The sequence below is a fragment of the Simochromis diagramma genome, unplaced genomic scaffold (genome assembly GCF_900408965.1).
Source record: "Simochromis diagramma unplaced genomic scaffold, fSimDia1.1 OVJJ01000355.1, whole genome shotgun sequence".
Classification (NCBI taxonomy): domain Eukaryota; kingdom Metazoa; phylum Chordata; class Actinopteri; order Cichliformes; family Cichlidae; genus Simochromis; species Simochromis diagramma.
Genome location: NW_024387174.1, coordinates 1,780,374 through 1,799,807, shown reverse-complemented (window position 1 = coordinate 1,799,807; position 19,434 = coordinate 1,780,374). Strand labels below are relative to the sequence as shown.

At 43.8% G+C, this 19,434-nt stretch overlaps 1 protein-coding gene across 3 annotated transcripts in view; it reads right to left on the bottom strand.

Annotated features, from left to right (window-relative positions):
- The window catches only part of efr3a (EFR3 homolog A (S. cerevisiae)), a 101,458-nt gene that overhangs the window by 53,059 nt on the left and 28,965 nt on the right, over positions 1-19,434 (bottom strand). For all 3 annotated transcript variants that reach the window (XM_040049329.1, XM_040049330.1, XM_040049328.1), the window contains 4 exons: positions 11,019-11,095; positions 8,459-8,586; positions 6,998-7,148; positions 619-740 (listed from right to left, as the gene is read on the bottom strand). In XM_040049329.1, the coding sequence (XP_039905263.1) occupies positions 619-740; positions 6,998-7,148; positions 8,459-8,586; positions 11,019-11,095 (478 nt within the window). The remainder of the gene's footprint in view (positions 1-618; positions 741-6,997; positions 7,149-8,458; positions 8,587-11,018; positions 11,096-19,434) is intronic.

Below are 19,434 nucleotides of genomic sequence, written 5' to 3'. Positions count from 1 at the left end.
AGTTAAACCATTTTTTCTAATGCATGCATGTTTTTGAAGAACAACTGGAGGCCCAAAATTTAACCCTGTGGGACTCCACGAACAATGCCGTGAAGGGAAGATGAAATAAATCTAAAAGCTGATGGCAGAGGGTCAGAAAAGTTAAACCAGCCCATTATCACTGTCAAAAAGAAAGAGCTAAAACACATTATCACAGAAAAAAGTACAAAAGTACTTCACATAAGATATAAAACTAAAAGGAAGATAAAAACAAAATCATGAGGACAAACAAAATTAAAACCTGCTAAAAAGTTAGAGGATGTCCTGATATTGTGTAGCAGTCAGAGTTCTTGTGGGTAAATCCTGAACCATGAGAAAACTCTACTTTTTGAAATGTTCACTGAACCTTGTGACAATTTTTCTAAAAGAAATTTCAGTTTGTTTCCATATGGAAGTTTTAACCTGTATATTGTTGCTTAATCCAGCATTTTGTGTAGTTTATTGCTTAAAAAATTAATTATTATTAAATTAATTAATATTAATTTATTCAGGTTTTTCAAGATGAAAAAACCCTGAAATATAAATATAGTATACTTGTCATTAGAGGGTCTGTTTGAAATGTCTGAGTTTGGACTGTACCTGGTTCTGGTCTCTTGGTCTTCGTGAGTAGAGTGGCACATGGCGCTGAACTGAGAGACAAAGAAATCGTAGCGGCGATGGTAGGAAGGTGTGTCCTCCTCGATGTTGGCAAACTTCACGAACTGCAGAGAGCAGAGGAAGAATCAGCAAACATTCATCAGCCTGAATTTTCTGTGTGAACACAGGCTCTGTGAAATTCTGAAAAGTAGTAACTGTACTATTCATAAATAATAATTATTAGAATTAGTGAATGGTACACTCCTCGAGGCTTTCAAATTATAGTAAAAAAATATTCTCAAAAAGCTTCCAGGCCTGTAAAGTGAAGCCTCCTCTGCTTGCAAAAAGACAATTAAATAAGTCTGTGGGGGAAATGGCCCTGTGACCTCAGTAAGTACTTCCTGATTAATTCACGGTCTCGAGCTGTAGTTTCTTACTTTAAACAACATTAAATAAATTTTTGTCTAACAGATTATCAGCCAATCACACGTCAGCTGATGAGTCCACGCCCATCTAATCCAGTTTCAAAACACCAACCTGTCAACTGTAAAAACACTCAGGTACAGGCTTTGCTAACCAATGCAGGACAGCCATGTTTTATATATTGTCCATTTATGCAGGAACCTGAAGTCCTGAAAATGGGAAGCTGATGAATGTTTGACCTTTCACCTCAACAACAGATACAAAGAAAAAAAAAAAAAAATCCCTCGATCACAACACTGATAACATGTCAGAGCATTTCCTGTGAGCCAAAGCACCGTCACATTCCTGCACGCTAATTAATTTTGGAGCCAGTGTGACAATGACAATAACTATTAGAACCACCTCCCCCACCCGGCCCAGCCTGTAATCTCCTCCCTCCAAACGAGCCTCGAGTGTCCTCCAGAGAGGCCTCCTCCTCCCGGCTCAGTCGGCTGCGCTCGAGGAGCCTCTCTCACCAACCTGTCATTGTCCACTACGACAAATTGCGTCAGCACAGTTCAGCGTCAGTGGCAAAAACCACTCCGTTCTACCGGTAATTTCCTCCCATTTTGTACCTAACCTCTCCTGGGGGTAATGGCTCAGATGGAAGGAGCTATGCCGGCAGCTGGCGCACAGGAGAGTGGCTTCCCCTCAGCAGATTACGGTACTGTACTGCTGTGCTGCTGCAGAAGAGCAAATTCAAGCTGTAGGCACTTACAGACCAATTACAGTCGTGTTTAGGAGGTAGAAGGAGAAGCTTTGGTCACGACTTGAATTTGCACGTCACACAAAGACATCCTGAAGGGCTTTAGTTTGGGTATAATCTGTAATATCCACCACACTATGCACACTGCATTGTTGTAAAACCACGACAGAAATCTCAGACAAGCTCAAACTTCACAGAAAGGAGTCTGAAGTCCTTTTGTGGCATTAAAAATGCTCCACGTTTTGTTGAATATGTGCTGTTTTGAGATGCCTCTCGTCTGATTTTAGGGTCTTTAATTCATTAGTGCATAAGTCTGACATTTAGTCATCGGGACGATGTATTGCCTGGGCTGAGAGTTCACTGGTGAACCTGCTGGAGTGTCAGCTTGACAGTCTGAGTGGGAGGAGGCTGAATGTTTGCCGACTCAAGCCAGGAAGTGGAATACTGAAGCTTAAACTAATTATTAGCGTGTATTCCCTTTGGCAGCGGCTCTGATTATAAGTGATGATAACCCGTAATAACAGGGCTGACTCATTTTCATGTATCGCGCGCCTGAAGCAGTTTACAGGTGTTGTACTTCCTGATAGCATTCAATTTCCTGTAACCTCATCAAACGTGACATTTCGGCATCATTCCCGCGAGAAAGTTCACAGGAAGTTTACGACAACTTGGGGGAACGTCTTGAGCTGTAGACCGATTCATAACTGGCTGCTTCCTCCTGAGCCCTGACTCAGCTGATGATGATGATGATGATGATGATGATGATGGAGAACTCCTCGCCCCGGTAACTGTTGGACAGGGGGTTTACTCATCAAAAATCGAGTTCACCGTGCGATCAGCTGGCGGTTACTGAACGTTAAAATGTTTATTTTGATGTTATTTGCACTGTAAAGTTACTTTTCTGTATTTTACACCCATCATGTTGCATGATGTGCAGTTTTTTTTTGTTTAATCTGCTAAAAAAATTTTTTTTTTTTTCCAAATCTAACTTTTGTAAATCTGTTGGTTTTTTTCCCCAAATTGGGGTCTGAGCTTCACTTAAAGGCTCCGACAGAGGAAGAAACAAAGGCTGTACTGTTGACTAACGAAGGCTCGTCTGTTAGAAGCGGAGCTCATACTTCTCTGGCCATCTGCGAAGTGCTTGCAACGTGTGAAATCACAAGAGGAGAAGGACAACAAAGGCCGCAGTGAAAAGCAACAGATGGAATTCGATAAACCAGAGACGTTGACTCTGATTACGGAGCGTCTCGGAGGTATCAAGGTGTCAAAATGCTTCAAACTTTGGAGGAATGAAAATAAAAATAATCTTATTCCTACATAGTTTTTGAACTTGACCAAAACTTTCTGCTATCCATAAACTGTACACAAATCTAAGCATGGAAAATTGGGTTTTGGGATAAAGCTGTAGACTGCATCTATCTCACATCTGGCTCCACAGGTTATAGATCGCAGACACATGGACTCCCCTGTGTGTCTGACTCGGTGTCTGAGTCTGGACTGATGAGCGCCTCTTCCATTGAGATGGAGCGAAGGAAGCGCCACTTCGAGCCGTCACAGTTTGCCAATTTCTTGTGATAAAGTTAACTGGGAGATGAATTTGTAAAGCGTGAACGGCTGGCAGCCAGACAGCAGCAGAACACAGCGGTCACACACATTTATACTGGGCACGGTAAGAAATAGGAAAGCCAGTGGGGCTGTAGGAGGAAAATGATTACATTAAAGGTGACAAATGTTGTTTGGTTTAATGAAAATGTCACTGTTAGACTGATTGGAACTTTTTTGGTATTATTTATATACAGGATGATTTATCACCTACCTCCCCCCACGATGGTTTGTTTTGGCTCGTTAGTCAACCGAATGTTTCCAAAGTTAACTTGCAATGGACTTATTGGGCTTTCCCTCATTGTCTGACAAACATGTCCTCGCCAAGTGCTGGATGCTCACATTAGACAGAGCAGAAGATAAAGAGGCCCACGTTTGTACAAAAGTACAAGGTCAACTTTTTTTTTCTACTGTTGGCTCTGCATGATGTCATAAAGAGTGGATATTCCTAATATGCCAATCAGGCACAGAGGCCCCACCCACCTTCAGTTTACAAGGGAGAGCTAAGGGGGAGGAGCTAAAATGGACTGTTTCTTAAAAGCTACTCAGTCATCATTCTTTGCTTCTCCAGCTTGTTTTAACACAAGGTTTTAAAAGCAGCCCTGAGCTCCCGAAGACCGATATTTGAATGATTCGTTGAAGAAACGCTTTTGTGCCCACTAAGGTTTCAGTGTGGATGTGGGATTTTTTTCATAATGATTAAACCAAAATCACACAGCAGTGACCAACCTCGAGCTGTTGATGGATCATCTCAGACATAGTCTGGACTGAAGTTTGGTCCATTTTCGGCCTTCCTTCCCGTCGTCGTCATTATATCAACGAGCCCAACTTCACTAGTTTTCCAAGTTTTTTTTCCAAAGTCCAAAGTTTTGTAAGAGTAACAGTTTTGCTGGCTTTTGAGGGGCTTTGAAAAAAAACTGAGGTCTGCAGCTAACACTCCATCTGTTTTGATATGATATCATCCCCGCCCGTCTTTTATCTTTAAATCTAACCCTTTCCCCCTTGGATACCTACTAGAGGAAATCCCTGTTTCTCTTTTCTGAACTGAGCAATTTCTGTTATATTTCAGGCGTGTTTCTAGAATAAGATGACGTCACAAGTTAATGTGGATGATCTCTGCCTATACAACTTACTCGGGCTACACCTGGAAAAACCTGGAATCTGTTCCAATGGTCGTCAAACCGCGTCTTTATTGAGCTATAAAGTGACATGTCCAAACTACTCATTAAAACTCTCTTTCTGTGGTTCCTGCTCGAGAATGATGCGCCCAACATGAACTGAGTGTTTCTCTGCGATCACAAACTCCATGTAAACCATCTTGGTATGAAGAGTATGAAGTATGAAGGTAAACAAGCATCACAATAGATGCCACTGTGTCACAGTAACTGAGGATGGAACAGAAAGATTCTTTTCTTCTTTTTTTTGTACTTTAGAACCTTTGAAAATATGCTGCAATTGACCAAAAACTGCAGAAAACCACAAATCAACATGTGGAATGAATCAACATCTGCAAAGTTACAGAGGTTGTAGTACAGACATAGCAAGACATTTTGTAATTTGGCACCAGAAAATGTCGATGTCCGATGGGAAGCTGCTCTTGAAGCACTCTGGGGCGTTGAGTTGTTCACAGTTTTCTCGCTGTTAAGTTTTGGAAGATAGAATGCGTTTGTGTTTACATCGTTACCTGCCTTACAATTGTTTTTTGTTCTGTGTTTTGCGGTCGGAGAAATGATTTTTGTGAGTTTTGAGCTGAGATTCTGATGTTTGTGTGGATACCACAGATGTCTGTATTTAAACAACAGACCTGGCAACACGTGGAACCAGATGTTTGGTTCACCAGGTTGCGGGAACAGGAGAGGTTGTCAAACATCATCTTTATGGAGGAAAGGATTAAAGACACTTTTATGTAACTAACTTTCACCACCAGGGGGCATTTCCTCTAAAGACGTCGTCTTTTTCCAGTCCTGGCGTTTTAAATTGTAACGTGTCGTTAATGACTTGTATGATTGACTCACTGCATCATTTTGTGGTAAAATTGGTAGAAGAATTACTTCAGCTTCTGCTCTTCAACACGACGACTCCGTGTCATGGACAAAAATTCATAGCAGTTTATTTTGATGCTTTAAAACACAGACATTCAACATAAGCACCTCTAGGACTCTAGGAGTTGACCTCCTCTTGTTTGCTTGTATCATGAAGGACATGAAGTTCTTCAGCTACTGTAAAGCTGTTTTGCTGCTGAGCAGCAACAACAAGCCCTAAAAGTGTGACGTTTAAAAGTAATTAGACACCGCTGAGGCTCCGCTGAGGCCGGCCGGCTGGTTTCAAACAGTCTTTTGACCAAATTGCTGTAATTTGCTGAGCTCTCTGTGTTGGTGCTTTTCTGCAGACGTCTCAAACAAACTCATTAAACTGATAATTAGGCAACAGAGCAAACAAAGGAGCTCCGCTTTGCTCAGCTGCGCCACAAAACCAAACGGAGACATTAAACGAAACGTCTCCGTTTGGAGCCGGCGCCGTAAAGGAAAATTTAATTAACACGGCTCTCACCTAAAGACGACGAGCACCTTCCAGCCCCCCGATTCAGCTAACTGCTCTTCTCTTCTGTCAGTCTAAATACCACACATAAATAATGCAAAGGCTTTCACATCTAAACCTTGGGCTCGGTTTCCTGCTCGGATGAAGCCCCAGCAATGGAGACAGACAGGCTCAGAACAGGAGGCGGCATGAAGGGAAAAACTTCGGGTTCACCTTCAGAAGAAACAGAAGGAGAAACGGGGCTGACATTTGCTGGCGGCTTAGAAGCTAATAATAATTAGAGTCTTTCACGGGATGTGTTACACGACAATTTCCTCTGTGAGAGGAGAAGTGAAATGAGCTATTAAAGTGCCGACATCAACCACTGACGTATTTGACCTGCTTTGATTTATGACCTTATTTTTTTGCGTGTGTCAAAAACGTTGTTGTGGCTTTAATCTGGAGGAGTGTGGGTTAGTCTGTGATGGGGAACATACGAAGTATGAATAAAGCAGAGTCAACAATAAAATCCTGGTTGCTGCTGAGAGAGTATCTGCCTGAGATTAAAAGTAAAATCAAGCTCAAAGTGAGAAGAGCAGAAGCTTTTTATTGCACGCAGTTTACAGCGTGTGAAGGGAAGTTCTGTCCAGCCAACATCTGCAGCGTCTGCAGCTTCAAAAGCTGCTGGCATGCATGATGAAGGCACACCAACTGTCCTATCTATGCAAAACAGGCTGTGCGTCACCTGACATGCTAACGCTTCTTCTTTGTAAGACCATTTGTGGAATGTGGACCTAGCACAACACCTGGGAGGCGTTTTTTAAAAGAGTGAAAGAAAGTGCAAGTGGAAGCAAAGTTCTCTGAGAAACGATGTTTTGGTTTCCGATGCTGTAAAGGATTCATTTAAAGTAAATCTGTACACATTCATCTTTTACATAATCCACAGATTAGTCTGGATTACCTGCTGCACCAATTGGCTTCACTAAGGTTACAGTTCACAGTGTCTTTATCAACACATTTCTGCATGCTCTCCTCCTCCTTTCCCTTCATCTAGAAAAAAGGCTTCGAGTGTGTGTTTCTGTGTTTTCGTCTTACCGAGTTGGTTCCCAGCACCTGCAGGTCTGGCTCTCTAGACTCCAGCAGCTTGGCCACCATGTGCAGGAAACTCTCCACGAAGGGTTTGATGCTCTGAGAGTGACACGCCATCAGCAGCTGGTCCAGAGCCTCCATGGCTATCACCACATTCCTGCACACAGCAATAAGCTTTACACTCAGGACACAGGAGCTTTTCAACACCTGCACGTTTACAGAAACACTACTCCAGATGTATGTCATAGGGGGAGAGGTCTAAGCAGAGACACCCAGACCTTGCCTAACCCACTACCTCCTAATGTGCTAACTGAACAGTTTTTTGGGGCGCTTCTCTATTTAAAAACAGAAGCAGCAAAGGGTGGAGACGAGAGATTGGTTCTGAACAGAGGACGGTGCAGCAGATGTGTTTCGATCAAAATACACAAAAAGAGTGGGATACTGTTACTGTTGCATGATGTAACTTTACAGCAGCTCCACCTGGAAGGAGAAGGCTGACGTTACAGACCCGAGCATGCAAACATGTCGCCTTGCTGGGTGAACAGCGGTCCGGTAAGGATGCGTGGATGCCGTGCAGAAGGTAGACGCGTCTGCTCTCTGACCGTCAGCCTCAAGGAAACAACATTAGAGCCCATTCAGACAGAAAGTCTGACATTATAATGGTTGTATCGATTCAGTGCTGACAGTCTTCTTTCAGAAATACTTCAGGGAGGTTCTTTGTTCCGTCTCTCAGCTCATTTTAATTACTTTCCAGAGCAGAAATGGAAGTGGACGAGACTTTTAATGTCACTGCACTTCTTCTGATGAGTTTTAATGACAGGTGGCTGGACAGTCTCCTTCACTTTCTGTTTTTAAATGTCACCTAGTATTTCTGAACCTCGGGCTGACTGCGACTGCTTTCATCCTGTTTTTCAGCATCCTTACGCTGAAAAACAGGGCGACTGTTGCTCAGGGGGTTGGGAAGCGCATCTGTAACCGGAAGGTCGCTGGTTCATCCCGGCTGTACGTTGTGTCGGGCAAGACACTTTACCCTACACTGGTGTTGGCCAGATGGGGCCGATGGGGCGATATGGCAGCCTCGCTTTCAGTCCCCCAGGCAGCTGTGGCTCAACTGTAGCTCCTCCCTTTGAGAGTGAATGATAGGGCATTTCCTTTGGGCTTGAAAAGCGTATATTCCGTTATTTTATTATTATTACGTGTCTTTGCTACGTCGCACTACATTCTCAGGTATTTTTCCCTCAGAATTTTTTCTCTTGTCATTTCCAGATTTCCAGTATTTTTTTGGCAAATTCCTTTGCAGCTCACTGTTTCACAGGAACTGTGCAGCTTATTCTCCTCCTGCTGTCTCACTGAATCTGCATCATGATTTGAAGCTAACAGCATTTGCTGTTTGAGGTGATGAAGGGTTTTCCGGGATAAAACACATTTATCTGGTGCTTGGGACTTAACAAGTCAAACACCACTCACCCGTAGCGGTGTCGCACCACGTCTCTGCTCAGCTTCTCGGCCAGGTAAGCTCCAATCCTGTCCAGTTTCTCTGGAGCCGACACGGCGTAGAAGGTGAGCTTCTCCATGTCCGACTTACTGAGGCCATCCTGGAAACAACAACGCAGTCAGGATTCAGAGGATTTAAACAAAGCCTGCTAAAACTATCTTCTGTCAACACTGACTCACTGACGCATCAGATGATGCACTTTGTCATATAGAGCATCGCATGTAGAGCAGGCTTCCTGAACCCAGAGTTACCCCAGCAGCGTTCAGAGCGTGAACGTTAGAACAACATTTAGACGTAGAAAAAAGTGCTTGTGCAAATATGTGAAACTGGGTGAAGGATACGTGTTGTATAAAATGCTTTGAGTGCTCAAGCAGAGTAGAAAAGAGTTACATAAGAACCTGTCCACTTAAAATATAAGCTGCTTCAGCCTGCATACAGCCACTACTGCCTCTGCAAGCCACTTTGCAACCCACGTCTTCTTTTTAAAAGAGTTTATCTGTTGTCACTGATGCTGTCCTGTCCACTTGGCTTTCATGCGTGCACATGAAGCAGGGCGATACCAAAGCAGAGCCGTAACACAAATTATAAATCAGTGCAGTTTTAACTAAAAACACATCACAATCTTCCTGTATGATTGAAAATAAACTCAGTGCCTTTTAAGACATCACAGCACTCTGTGCTGAATATGTTTGAATTTTGCTGATCGGACGAAACACGAAGCTCGACGACATCACTTTGATTCTATTTTGCTTTTCAGGGTTATTTTACACACGATGTGATGAAGCCAAATATTCATTGCTATTTGCAGCCATCGCTCATCGATGATACAGATTTTCTGCGGTACTATAATAAAGTAATAAGAATATTCTTACAATACTAAAAACTCTTGGACTCGATGTGGCGATCAAAAAGGTCGGATTGAATTCTATCAGATGTAAAGACGAAGAATTTAAAAACTTGAACATGTATCTGGTATTCCCAGCTGTCTCCTCCAGCTCTTTCAGGACCGAGGCGTTCCCAAGCCAGCCAGGAGACATCATCTCTCCAGCACGTTCTCCGCTCTGAGCTCCTCACCCTGCATCTCTAAAGCTGGACCCAGACTCACAGGAAGCTCATTTCCAGCTCTCGTACCCATGATCTCAATTTCTCATTGTAAGAACAAAAAACGAACACTTATCAGCAGGTTCATCGAACGGCAAAAATCAATCTGTCAAAGTTCCAGTCAGACTCTTTCAGTTGATCAAAGTCATCTGAATCCTTCTTTTAACTTCCTAAACTTCACTTTGTGGCACTGACATTAAAACCAGTGGACTGTGAGTGTGTTTAATTTGGCTTCCCTGACATGGATGCAAACGAATGAGCACCACAGATCAGTGCTCAGAAACATTATAGAGACTGAAACTGCACATTATCAGAAATTATTCATACTGAAGTCCAATTACTGCAGCGTATTCACGGCCCTCTCTTCACTCAGGGTCCATTTCTGCCTCGTTAAAACTAACGAGAGCTCGTTCCGGTGTAGGGATTCAGATTCTTCTCTATCAGAGTGCTCAACCTCAGGACTTCAATACTGTACTGCAGTCAACACGTATACATACTGTATGTACTGACTGGCCAGAGGGGGGAGTTAATTTGAGACCGGCTGTTCCCCGAGTGCTTTCAACCCCTCGGGCGCTCAGTGAGAGATAATTAATTGGCCGAGGTCTCGATCGTTCAGGCATTTTGATTTCCCACTGCACATGTTTGCTTAAACCAAAAGGTCCTTGAGAAGACGTGTGGGGAGGACGCGAAAAAAAAAGAAAGAAAAATCCCTCCCCTGAGCGCCGGACCAACCGCACACACATGGCGTTTTAATTAACACGCGTCAAAGAACCAAACAGGTGAGAACAACTTGTGGTGGTCTGGTTATCAAAGCCACGTCACATTTAACAGGCAGAATTATCAAAGTCTGAAGCGTTCATGCGTGGCTCTGCGGTCGACCAATTATCTCCGTGTTGTGTCGATGAAGCTTGTTGGTGGGCGTGTCGCCGGGTCTCCACAACAATCCCAAAGGTGTGATAAGACCCGGACAGCAGACGCAGCGCTAACACACCGAGGAAGCTACAGACTTCTGTCTAACAGACTCAGTCTGAAGGTTTTCTGCTTCCTTTGTCTTTTGTACCACAGCGTTTCTGATCAAATGCCAGCAGGACACAAACTTCTCAGTCCATAAAAACACAGCGGAGGATGTTGGGAAACCCTCGCAGCTTCCCCAGAGCAACAGATAAAGGATCAGTAGAACAAATCTGACACGTGGCCTCACACATGAATGCACAAACTAGTGTTAGTAAAGGTCTTTAGGAGCGCTGTTTCAGCTGTGTTAAGGTAAAAATCTGATACTTTACTAATCTGGATGTAAAACATTTTCACTTTAATGGTAGATTTTAGGCAGCGGAGGTCACGTCACACCTGGGTCCAGTCTTTGTGCATTTGATTAGATTAAATGTCCTACAGGGGAGACAACAAACATGTAATGTGTTTGCAGGTACTTACTTTGGGGTCCTCAGGGAAGATGTTGTCCACCAGGCGTTTGTACCTCGGCCTCAGCGGCCCGCAGCAGCCGCAAACTCCTGCAACAAAGACAGAAATGGCCATCAGTGAAGCCTGACCTCCAACTTTCTGTAATTACAGCTGTCTTCATGCCTCACAGACAACAGAAAACTGGGGGCAAGAAATGGAGCTTGTAACCCTTTTAAGTCAGAGTAGCTGAGGACGAAATGTGGAGCTTTCAATCGGATCGATGGAACCTGACTGTAAAACACATTCACGTTTCCTCCTGTGACTCATGGACGAGCGCCTGAGACAATCCAAACTTACTCTGGAGTCAGGAGCTCGCTCTGATAGGTCACCTCGTATTGACCAACATGAATTAGCATTACAAGCAGCAGGCCGGGAGTCAATACGAAAGTGATGAGTCATCAGAGTCGGGGATCGGCGGCGAAGAAGTCCTCACGAGGGGCATCTGACTCAGGCGAGTTCATGCAGTGTTCAACTACTGCGTACTTTATGGCCATTTCTTTCTAAGCAGTTAAATCCAAGGTGAGAATTTGTCCTTTCCAAACATTATCCAGTAATTCTCCTAATGTGGGGCTAATGCAACATGAAACATCATCATCTTTCTGTCCCGACAGGCCTCAAACTTCTCGTGCACACAGAGTTGTGAACGCTCTTCCTGACTGATGACCTCGACCGTCAGTGCAAAGTGTCATCAGTGAAATGTCAGCGTTTCTGCATTCAGAGGAGCAGCAGACCACAGCCGAAGGGTCACGGCAGCGCCGCGCTGCCCTGACAGTCGATCAATGAGGCAAAACATTAGTACGAGGGGAAGCAACTCTAAACATCTGAAATGAGAAGGACAACAGCACTGTGCACACTCGAGCCACCACTCATTCTTTATGCTTTGTTTCCTTCCTGGAAATGATAAAATGGTTGAGAGCAGCAGTTCCCCAAACTTTGAGGCTCCAGAGTTCTGATTTGGACATTGGTGCTTTTTCACCACAGAAGTGCTGGCTTAAGAGTTGAAAAGTTGAAAAACTATTGGAAACCACCAAAAATCAATTAAGGAATTAACAGCATGTAAATTTGGCTCAAGCTGAATCCAAATGCAGAGAATCAGAAGAAAGGAGAGAAATCCTCCAAACATGATCGTCCAAAACACCAAATAACACTTCCCAGAATAAAATTTAAATCCATCAGCTGCAAAGAAATGTTTAAACGGCTTATGAAGCCGGGCGTCATTTATTGACATTTCTTAAAAATCAATCAAGCTCGATGCTTTGAGCGGGCAGCTGGCTCACAACCATCAGAAGATCCAGCTCCAAAAACATCTGCACCAACGCCTCCTCACGCTGCTGATGTTGGAACATTTTCCCAGAATCAGGTAAATAAAACATATTCTGACACTTAATTTTAATTTTCTGTGCTATAAAACCCGAAAAGGAGAAGTTTCCACAGACTGACGGTGAGACAGATGTGGCGGTGTGGGTGTGTCATCAGGATAACACTTTGCCAAGATGTTTCTAATCCATTTATTGACTAAATACCAACATTTTTTATTTATTTTATTTTCAGTTGTTACACTGAATACCAACATTTAAAGGCAGATTATGGGAAACAAAAGCAGAAATGCTACTTTCTCCATATTCCTCCGCTTCCCTCCTCAGACTCAGAACACTAACTTCAGGGATCAGGCCTGGAACATCATTTCCCAGGAGCCCCTGCTGCTGACACCCTTCATAAGATGGAAGGTGACCGCAACACCTCCAGAGAGCAGTCCTCGGGGGAGCCTGCAGATTACCAACTTCATTAAGGCTTGTATCAACAACCTGCCGCCACTTTAAAGCGTTCATTACAGATCCTACAATTGCCTGCCACATTAGGGAGGCGGGGGGAGCGGCCGTCTGTTAGTGCAACTCGTCAGCTTTAATGGAATTCAGCTCCGACGCTCTACACCTGTAAGCGCGACACAGACTCTGACAAAGTCACGTTGTTCACAGCCATGAGCGTGTGCACGTCCCTGCTTTGCTAATTCTGATTTAAATCTTCGTTTTCATGTCTTAACCAAAGTTTTGGCCTCGTTATTGTGACCGCACAGCTGACACGACTTTCATGTCCATCACAGCGTTGCACATCAACAGTTAGGCCTCTAGAATGAGTAAAATCAGAAGCTTCTTCAGATTAAACATCACGTTTGTGCCTCTCGCTGCAGTCATCTCATACACGGCTTATTTACAGCCTTCACACTTGAAAAGGTGAAGACGCATCAATGTAAACGTGCACGTGCTGGGCTCTTGCAGAGACACAGCGTGTGTGTTTGTGTGTTTGCAGACGTTGAGGATGAAGTGGAAACACCTGGGAGGCCGCGGCTCCTCCTGCGCGAGGCGTTCAGGGACAGCAGATGGATCGGGCCAAACACGGCGCTGCAGAGGGGGGAGGTGGTGTGACAGCTTTCTGTTTCCATCCTCGTTAACTCGCCTCTCATTCCAGCGTCCGCAGCAGCTCAGGGTGAAAATGCATCCGCCTTTAAAGGACTCTAGTTTAAAGAGAGGCTCAAGGCACATGTTCAGTTATCATATAATCCCGCTAGCTCCGCCCTCAGGGACCTTCAGGGGTGTATTTAAAAAGTCAGTTTCACCGAGGAAGGTTCCTAACTGAGTGAAGTATCGTTCTGTCAGATTCTCTGAGCACCATCGGTATTCCTCTACCTCCTGCCTACACTGAGGTCAAGGAAAAGGAGGCAGAGGTCAAATTTTGGACTAATCGAGTGCACCCGGGCTCCGGTGCTCAGCTTCCTCTTTGCCAAGCCGTCTGTCTCTTGACAGCTCTAATGCTTCCTTTAACATCCGGTCCTCTTCGCCTTGTATTTTGAGCTCTGATCCTTTTTTGATCAGTTTACCATCTCACTGCGTTTCCTGCAGCCGCGTTCAGCCGCGCTCAGCTCGTCTGTATGGAGGCACCAACAGCAGAAAATGAACGACAGCAGCTTTAAATTACATTAAAACTAATTCTGGTTTCGAGCATCGTGACTTCAGCGCCGTAATAGAGGCGATGCATCAATTCAAGCATTGCGCTGCAGAGAAGGCTGCGCGACTGCTGCGGGCTTCAGACGGAGAGACCGTGGTGGTCGTTCAAACGCACACACAAATAAATTACAAACACGCACAACAAAGTGAGCGGGCTGAGGAGAGGCCATTACAGAGGATGGAATCCATCATCCTGCAGCGACGAACACAAAGGCGGGCGGACGTTGGTTAACACGTCCTGACAAACCGCTGGAGTCATGCAGCGAAGCATGAATCGCCACTAAACGTCTGAATCCACTTCTGTCTGCAGTGGGTCTAAATAGCTTGTAGCACGTGCTTTAATCACAGTTGCATGTTGGGTAGAGATTTGTTGCTTTGAGTTGCTTTGCCCCCGAGCAACACCTGAGTACTAACATCATTTTTCTTGGTTGATATCCAGCCCAGCACAGAGCTGCACGTGTTTGATTAATCAAATATTATGGTTTGCATTTTTATGTGAAGTGAAAATAAGAAGCTAAAGCAGGAGGATCACAGAGCTGCAGAGGTAAGCACGATAAACTCAGATTTCTGAAACTGTTGCTCTGAGATTTTCTGCTCGTTTGTCACATTGAGACTAATATCTGTGCGTCTCATTTTAATGAGAAACCAACCAGACGGTGATTAAAATTTTATACTGAACTGAAGCGTCGTGTTTGTCCTTCTCATCTAGTTTAGTACTTTATTTTTCTTTACTTCAGAAAAGTTTAATGATCATTAAACTTTTTAAACAGAAGAGTTTGAAATGTTGGTTAAATAGAAAAAAAACAAACGTGGGGTCGAGTTTGACCTACCGGAGCTCACGAGGCCTCGTCTGTTTGAGGAGCGGTTGTAGCTGAAGGCTCCGTCAGCCTCGGTTCGAGGCACCTGCCTGTATCTCCTCAGGATACCCCTCCTCACGTTACCACAAAATGACGGCATAATTGCAGAAAACTTCAATTTATCCCAACTGTGGTCCAAACAGATCCCACAGCCTCAGTGGGCAGGCATGGGTTTCTCTTCTTGGAGTAAATCCTCCAAAATGAGACTGTCTGCTCAAAAAGTAGATTCTGTGTCCGCCTCACCAGTGACACCAAGAAAACGTTCCAGCTTCACCTTTTCATGCTTTTTCCCTGGTACAGGATCAGCATCACATCTGTGATGGACAACATGCTCAACCACTGGGCTTCGAGCCGGAGCTGCGAGTCTACAATCACCTGGGATTACCCCACGTTCTGGCAGAGAAGACGACACCCTGCCGGGCCTAATGTAGGTCTGTCTACAGGGTCTCGGGTTACCGGCCTCTGCGCTCACTGGAAAACGTAATCCAACACAGAGACGGAGACAAAACCTGGCAACGGAAGAGCCTCAAAGTGTCTCTGACATCATCTCAGAGAAGGAGCTCAGTGAGAAATGAGAGGAACATTAACCTGAGAACCACAAATAAAAGCTTTGTGGTTCCTTTTAATCACAGGACAGGACGTCACAAGACTTAAAAGGTAAAAAACCAGAGAAGAAAGGTTCCACAAGCTGGACACAAAAACGAATTATATGCTCTATTCATGAAAATGTAAACACATTTTTAATAATGGTTATACACTATGAAAAAAAAAATGCATGTAAATGAGCTCCCTTACATCCTTGTTGGTAACACATCCTGTCCTCGTGAGCGGCAGTTTACAGTCAGCCTATATTTATGTCTCCAAAACAAAACAGAGAAGAAAGGTCTGGAAGGATCAGGGCTGGAAGAAGCACGATGACCAAGAGCTGCTCAAATAACTAAATAAATGGAAACTAAAACAGATTAAAAGGAATGATCTAGAAGAATGGACCGGGCTGTCAGGACACGGGCTACAAGTAGTTTTTGGCAAGCTGAGGCATTTAAATGGAAAAGATTCCCAGTAGAAATCACACAATGTGGAAAAGCCTTTCGGGAAAAGTCCTGGGAATGTGCCAGTTTGGTTGGTATAGACATGAGTAAACATACAGCTCCAAAACCAGCCCTGTGTCTGGATACATGAACACCTGTGGATCAGAAATCCAAAAAATGCAAACTGAAAGCAGAAGAACCAACCAGGAACCTCCAGGGATGAAAAATGAAGCCAAGAATTGAACCTCCTCTAATGGCCTCTGGAGGATCTCTCCAAAAACGAGTCAGTCCCCACAGGCAAGTTTACACAATAAATGTTTAGGCCTGCAACAAAGCATGATTGTAGTTCTCTGTGGAGAGCTTCCAGTTCATAACAACTACGAGAGGGACGCTTTAAATTGTTTATATTTCATTTATGCTTAAAGTTGCACATCATTCAGAGTTAGGGGTGGATACCAGCTGAAGTAGCTGTTGCTGACTGTTATTGGAGAAGCTTCAGATCAGCTAATTCGATTCCACTCGACCTCTCGAACGGGCTTTTTAGTGCAATCAATCAGTTTTGGTAACTCAAACTGTTACTTCAAAAGGTTTAAAGACTACTTGTTCTGGTTTTGCTTATTTCCTGCGACACACGTCATCTTCAACTCATTGATGCTCATTTTAAACATGGACAAAGTTTTAATTAATGATGCACTTTTCAGGCTAACCACTCTGTTTCACACGTTTTTTTCTACTCTTGGATGTGCATGATGTCACAGAGTGTAGATATCCTGAAAAGGTCACGTAAGGTAAGGAAGCCCCACCCATCTGCAGGTTAATGGGCTGCCAATCAAAAAGAGTTAAAGAAACAGGTGAGATGCTGCACATAAAGAGGGATTATTTTGAACAATGATTCATGCAAAGCAACTGTAGTAGAGCAGAATATGTTGCCTTTGACTTGAGGTATTGATACATGGCCTTCTGTCTGTTGCTATTTTATTTTAAGGCTAAAAAAATAAACGATGACACTCAGCACCACTCTACACTCATGGATGGATGTTTTCCCCAGCTGTATAAATGATTACATCACCAATCAACCTACATAAGAGGGCGGTCGTATTTCCTCCTCATTTTCATCCATATTTAAAGCCAGTGAACACATCAGGTTTAGTTTTCTTTCATCAGATATGTTACCCTATACATCCAGTGGCGTATACAGAGGTAGAATTATGTTCTTCAGACCCTACAGCTCCATGAAAACATACACCTCAAGACCTCTTAAGCATGACGCTGCTGCTCCATCTACTACTTCCATCTTTTCTCCAGCCGTAAGTAAAAACAAACACACCTCCCACCAACGTAACTCTCACCTCTGGCATCGGCCCGTCCTTTAATCTACACCTAAACCGTCTGCAAGGCACGTAATCTACAAGATTAAAGAGTGCCCTCACCCCTGCTGATTAATTCCCTGCCCTTTGACAAGCAGATGAAAGCCATGTTCTCCCTCCCTCTCTCTCTACACACTGTCAATCAGGCGCCCGACAGCATCCGCCCTTGTTCGCCTCGCGTTTTTGGGGTCGCAGATGAGTGTGCGCGGGCCCGTCTGGCTGCTGAGACGCCGTCCTTGGAGATAAGAAAAATTAATAAAGTTGAGTCTGTGATGATAGAAGCTGGATTTAAATGAGCTGTGAGAGCAGCCTGAAGGAGAGCAGCGGGCGGCTGAGCGTGTTATTGTTAAAATTTTCAAGGGAAAGCAGGGCGATGTTATCAGACAGGAAACATAATCCTCTCACTGAAGGACTACAGACGAGGACGCAGGTATTTATATGAAGATATAAAGCTGATACAGATCCATCTTCATCAGTTCTGACACTGATCTGATGCACAAGCATGGTCCCCTACATCTTTTAGAAAGACATGAAGGGAGCATTAAAGCCACTGAAGGACATCCAGGACGTGATGTTAAGTTAATCTAATGGACGTAACTGAGATGATGTCCGTGTGCCATAAAATCCCAGCATGGTTTGGCTGAAATATCACAGAACAGCTGGAAGCATGTCCAGGGTGTTTTCGTGCTTCGTGCTCACACTGAACTCAAATCATCCTGCAAGCCCTTCTGAAACCCTACGCCATAACCTGATGTTTACTCGTTAGAAATGTAACAACATGTTTCTTCGACCCAGTCTGCAGCGACTGCGATGGACCCGTTTAGTAGGGCTGGGCCATATTATACCGTTCACGGAAATACCGGTACAATGTTAGGCAACGATAAGAAAAAGAAATATCGCGATAATATGTGTAAAACGCGCATGTGCACATGGCCGAAAAAGCATGGCGGTAACGGAGAATGAGAAGGGAGAAAGCGGATCGTTCAGTGAAACGGATGAACCAGAATTGGTTTGTAAAAATGGTGACACTTCAATGATGTGGAACTGGTTTGGTGTTTGTCCGTCAGATACCCATCAAAGCACTTTTTTTTTGTAAAAACATGCAAGCGGGCCGTCGTTATTACCGTATTTGTCGGACTAAGGTGCTCGTAAATCTGGGAGTAATCTGGGTCCTATACTCCGTCCCTTTCAGGTCCCAAAGTCAAATGAACACTGCAGCATCACTGAGAGTTAAAAACTGTCTAAATTCTTTCATCTTTAATAAAACAATCAGCATTGCTGCTTTACCAGGTGTAACTATGAAGTTTAACATCCAGGCATCCATGAAAAAAGAATTTATTACATTTAATGGAGTTAGAAGTTAGCAGGAAGTTAGCGGAAGTTAGCTCGCTAGTTTCGCTAGTTACCTAAGCATGATGTAGCATGTTCTGACTGAGATTTCTGAAAAAATTCAAACGTACAGCTCTGCTATCACTTCCAACATAAATGAAGACAGAAAACTAAACAGCAGTGACGTTTGTAAGGTTACTGAAGTTGGGCTAGGTGGTATATAATGATGTGCTACGTGATCGTTAGCGACACAGCTATGTTAGCATAACATAAACAGTGAAGCTGCAGGATTTAAGCTAACACTTTTCCACTCGATAAAAGTTAATGTGAAGGTTCCTGGTGGTCAGGGACAAATGCAATCGCATGGCAGGATGCTGTAAACGGACCAAACTTCAGTCAGGAGAACAACTGAGATGATCCATCCACAATACGAGGTTAGTCATTAATATACTGCAACAACATGGGAACAGAGCAGCTGTGATAGAATACAGCATTAACAAATCAATGGTATAGAAGTGGAAGAAGCAAGAAGAATGAGTTGAATAGTTTGATTTATCTGACTGCTTTGTTTCGCTTAATGTGCCTTATAATCCCGTGCACTTTATGGTCCGAAAAATACGTATTTCACTTTTTTATTTGCCACACTGCAGTTTAATGTTGCAAAGCACCTCTTTATAACTTTAGTGGATATTATACATGGTTATGCTCAGGATACGTCAGCCCATTTCTACTGGAAATCCCTTTTGGTTAAACTGTCAGCAAGGAATTTGCATTTGCACTGTTACATTTTTATATAGCTTTAGTGC